The following is a 3979-nucleotide window of genomic DNA, read 5'->3' on the forward strand; positions in this document are numbered from 1 at the left end:
TCTCTTGTCTGAAACTTTGATGCATCTGATCAATTTGTTGTATTTTCTGATTCAACAAAGCCGTCTGTTGATCCAACCATTGTAAACTGTTCATATGCGCATTTAAAATTTTTCCAATTTGAACGATAGGATCACTGGAGTCCTGAGCGCGATTTGCTTCATTTAAATGTTCTATTATTTCCTTTAGATCTTCTGACATGCGTTTCAACTGGGTATCGAGATTCTCCGACAAACGATACGTATATTCTCGATCAGAATCCGAGACAGAAAGAGACGCTAGCTCTTTTTCCAATGGTACTAAACATTCTTGCAGCTCTTTCTGTTGTCCAACCTGAATGATACAATTATTTTAACTCAATTATTTAACTCAAGGAAAATTTAATAATTAATTTTATTTGTATTAACACTGTATTCTTACAAAATTGCAAGAATACAAATGTGACTTACGACATAGTCCAGCTCGTGCTCCAATTGTTGCTGCTCGATTTTCACTCTTTCAACTTCTTGATTCAGGGTTACTATTTTCTCCCCGTTCGTTATCAACAATTTATCCCAGGCATTAACTTGTGTAGCTTGATTCACAAATACTTTCTCTTGCTCCTCCAACTCTAAAGTCCACTTGTTGATAGATTCTTCAAGTTGACAGAAATTAATAGCACCTGGTTGAATACCAGTTGCAGAACTAACGCTGCAATAAAAGATTTTTGCTGAGAGTTAAAGTTGAGCTGTTATAATAAATAATCGAATTTATCATTAGTAACGAGTAAGAATAAACCAATTATTCTAAAGATGAATTTTGTAATAAGCAAAACTATAACTTACGTAGTGGTAGTACCCAAGGAAGTATGAGTAGCAGGTGCTGCTAAACTCGTTGAAACAACGGCAGAAGTTGTTTTGCTCAGAGGAAATCCAGTGGAAGTAGTCGTCGATGTTCCGAAATTAAATCCTGCTGCAGTAGTTGCTGCAAGAGAAAATCCAGTGTTTGAAGTTGTAGTAGGGCCTGTTTTCGAGGCATCGAATGAAAGCCCTGGTGCTACAGATGTCGGTGCTGTACTGCTAGGAAGGTTAAAGCTCGGTATACTCGTTGCCAACGTTGTAGTTGCAACTGTACTTCCAAGACCGAAGCCAGTTCCAGTAGTCATAGTGTTTAGTGTTGGAGTACCGAAAGTCAAGCCAGTGGAGCCTTAGAAATGTAACACATACATGTAATGTCTTTCTAATAGAATATATAGAATATGAGAAAAACGTCTTATTCAGTCAACCTGTCATAGGTTTTGCTGTTCCGACACCAAAATTGAAACCTCCCATTGTAGTTGTCGCGATGGGAAATCCTGTAGCTGGGGTTGTAGACACTTTCGTGGCATCGAACGAAAGCCCCGTCGGCGCGGGCATAGGCGTCCCACTGCTCGCAAGATTCGTGAAACTGGGTAGACTCGACGCAGTGGATATGGATGTTGTTGTCGCGGTTATAGCACCGCCGAGGCCAAAGCCGGTTCCAGTGGCCATAGTGGTCGGAGTGCCGAAAGTCAAACCGGTGAGACCTTGTAACACAAAAAGAGCCAACGTGCATCAAAATACGGATTTGATTTCTCCTAAAGGAGCTAAAGGAAGTACGAAGATGTTTTATTCTTCCTTCGGTTCAGAATGCTCGTTGTACCTGTCGTGGGTTTTGGCGTACCGAAGGACAATCCGGTATTCGGAGGTGTAGCCATCGTGTATTTCGGATCTGTGGCTGTTCCAACCGTATCTCGTCGAGAAACCAAACCTTGACGGTTAAATAGGTTAAATTGCGCGACTCGCGTAGCACAGAAAGGCAAACAGACCTACGTCACTGGTCGCGTAGTTCCAAAAGTGCTCGCTTCGCCCTCGTCGAAAGATCAAGCGGAGCGCCAATCAATCCGACACCGGCAAAGCGGTGACCAATCGCGTTTCAGGTTTCAGAAAAGCTTCTCCGCCTTGGTTTGTTAGGTCCTTTATTCGTCTGAAAGAAAGTTTTGAATTGATGTACGAGTATAGCTGAACTTGCACCGTTCACCTTTCTCCTTTTTCTCTTCACGTTGGAGAAACAAGAAGAAAAGATGAACTGTACGACTGAAGTTCAACTAAAAAGAACAGACCTTTATGTATGACATTGGTGGCACAATAAATTGAAGTGAAACGAACAGTTATTTGCCAAAAAAGAATAGGTTTTAAGTTGATTTCTGCAGAGAGAAGAAATCTCCAATTCCTGCACTCGAATTTTCTTCCTCGCTTTTGCCAAATATCAAACATGTATCTGTTTCACTCATATGCTTCGCCTTTTCGGCTCCGACTCGACTGTCGCAATGGAAACAATCGAAAATTTAGATACTTAATACATTTGTAACGTACTGTAGCATCTCTGCGACTCTGTGTTTACATGGTACATGCGCAGTATATTCGCGATTGCAATTATCACGTGGTGGCGATAATGAGAGATATACCAGTAGACTCCGTGGTCGATGTGTACTTCTCCCGCCTCCCGGCGAGAAACGCCGGGTGCCGGGTGCAGTTCGAGGACGATTCTGACGAAACAAATCGGAATCCCACCAAATCCCACGCGGTGTCCCAAATCTCTATTGTCGCACGCGGACGCCTCGTGGACGTTCTACGTTCGGGTACGAGTTATTCATACGCCGTTCGGTGTCGTCAGTTATGTCCTGTGCTCCGCCCATGCCTATTGGCGTTAGAAACGGATTGCATTTGGAAAATCTCGGAATTTTGCATTTCCGTTTGATCTGACTTGAGACGTCACACAGGGGTGCTTGAAAAGACGATCTCAGGAACCGGCGGTATTTATTGCGTGGACACTTCTGGTTTTAAGTCTAAATCTGATGATTCGATGCACCACGATCTGGGAATCGTATACTGATGATTATATTATTAATATGAAGATATTTGTATCGTCTGCGTATACAGACTACAGTTTAGATATTGAAGAGTGATAAAAGGTAAGTATTGCTCTGTGTTATATTTTTAATGCCCAATTTTCATTAACTTTAATTATTTGGATTAACTTTAATCTCGGTTTAATTTAATGTCATCGTTTTTTTTAGTTTTAACAACAAGAATTAGAAAAAATGGAGAGTAAGTCGAACCAGAATTAAAGTTAATCTTAATTAGAAACAGATATAAGAAAGTTAAAAATATCCTCTGGATGTACTTTATCACATCTTCTGCATATTTGATAATTTTGTTTGCATCTTTCTTTTTAGATTCTGTGATTTCTTTACTTGACATCAGACCGAGTGTAATACCTAATTTATCAGCAATCTTGTCAGCAAAGTTTGTTTACTGGCTTATTTGTATCACTGATGACCTAAGAAAAACACCATTTTGTACAAAAAACAATTTATGAAATATCAATATTGAAATGATCTAGTCGAATTTTGAGTTACTATTCATCTAAGTTCTATTTGCTTATCTAAGTAAAACAAAAATTGTAACAAATATTTTGAGCACAACCATAATTATAATGTTGACGTTAATTGGCTTGTATGCATGCTTTTATTCATTCCGGTTTGCAAGCAGCTCGACTCTAACAGCACCTCCTCTGTCGGCTCTAGTAGTCGCGTTTGAAAGCGTATATGATCTGTCATTATTGGCCAATACCTTATCGGATCAAGGAATTGATACAACACTAATAATACCGTCATACACTGCTAATAATATTTACAATAAACTGATTGACGTGGAAGTATTGCAACTGGATGTTAACATTGATAAGTCAGTATCTGCTGACAAACATGCACTAGAAACATGCAACATTTTTTTCAAGGATGAAGAAGTACTGAATAAAGTACAAAAATTTCAGCCTACGTTCGTTATATTTCCAGCATTAAGGTATATCAATATTAAAATCAGTTTTATTTCATTATGTAATGTATTTGAAAGATCCAGGCTTCATTAATTTAATAAAATTAATATTTCGAATGTATACTTTTATATATATATATATATA

The 3979-nt window shown here is 39.0% G+C and overlaps 2 protein-coding genes across 2 annotated transcripts in view; one reads left to right on the forward strand and one right to left on the reverse strand.

Annotated features, from left to right (window-relative positions):
• Position 1: 1 nt before the first annotated feature.
• On the reverse strand, positions 2 to 2311 carry LOC108747088 (nuclear pore glycoprotein p62; the record flags this gene model as incomplete). The annotated part of the gene is made up of 6 exons (XM_018484343.1): positions 2118 to 2311; positions 1658 to 1981; positions 1263 to 1541; positions 823 to 1183; positions 448 to 688; positions 2 to 331 (listed from the first exon to the last, which is right to left on the reverse strand). Coding segments are annotated over exons 2-6 (1266 nt in total), but the record flags the coding sequence as incomplete, so codon positions are not given.
• Positions 2312 to 2397: 86 nt separating this feature from the next.
• Positions 2398 to 3979, forward strand: part of LOC108747095 — a 3874-nt gene continuing 2292 nt past the window's right edge. The window contains exons 1-2 of the mRNA XM_018484354.1: positions 2398 to 2969; positions 3234 to 3861. Of these exons, the coding sequence (XP_018339856.1) occupies positions 3494 to 3861 (368 nt within the window). The 5' untranslated portion in view covers positions 2398 to 2969; positions 3234 to 3493. The remainder of the gene's footprint in view (positions 2970 to 3233; positions 3862 to 3979) is intronic.

This window comes from Trachymyrmex septentrionalis, unplaced genomic scaffold (genome assembly GCF_001594115.1).
Source record: "Trachymyrmex septentrionalis isolate Tsep2-gDNA-1 unplaced genomic scaffold, Tsep1.0 scaffold191, whole genome shotgun sequence".
Lineage (NCBI taxonomy): Eukaryota > Metazoa > Arthropoda > Insecta > Hymenoptera > Formicidae > Trachymyrmex > Trachymyrmex septentrionalis.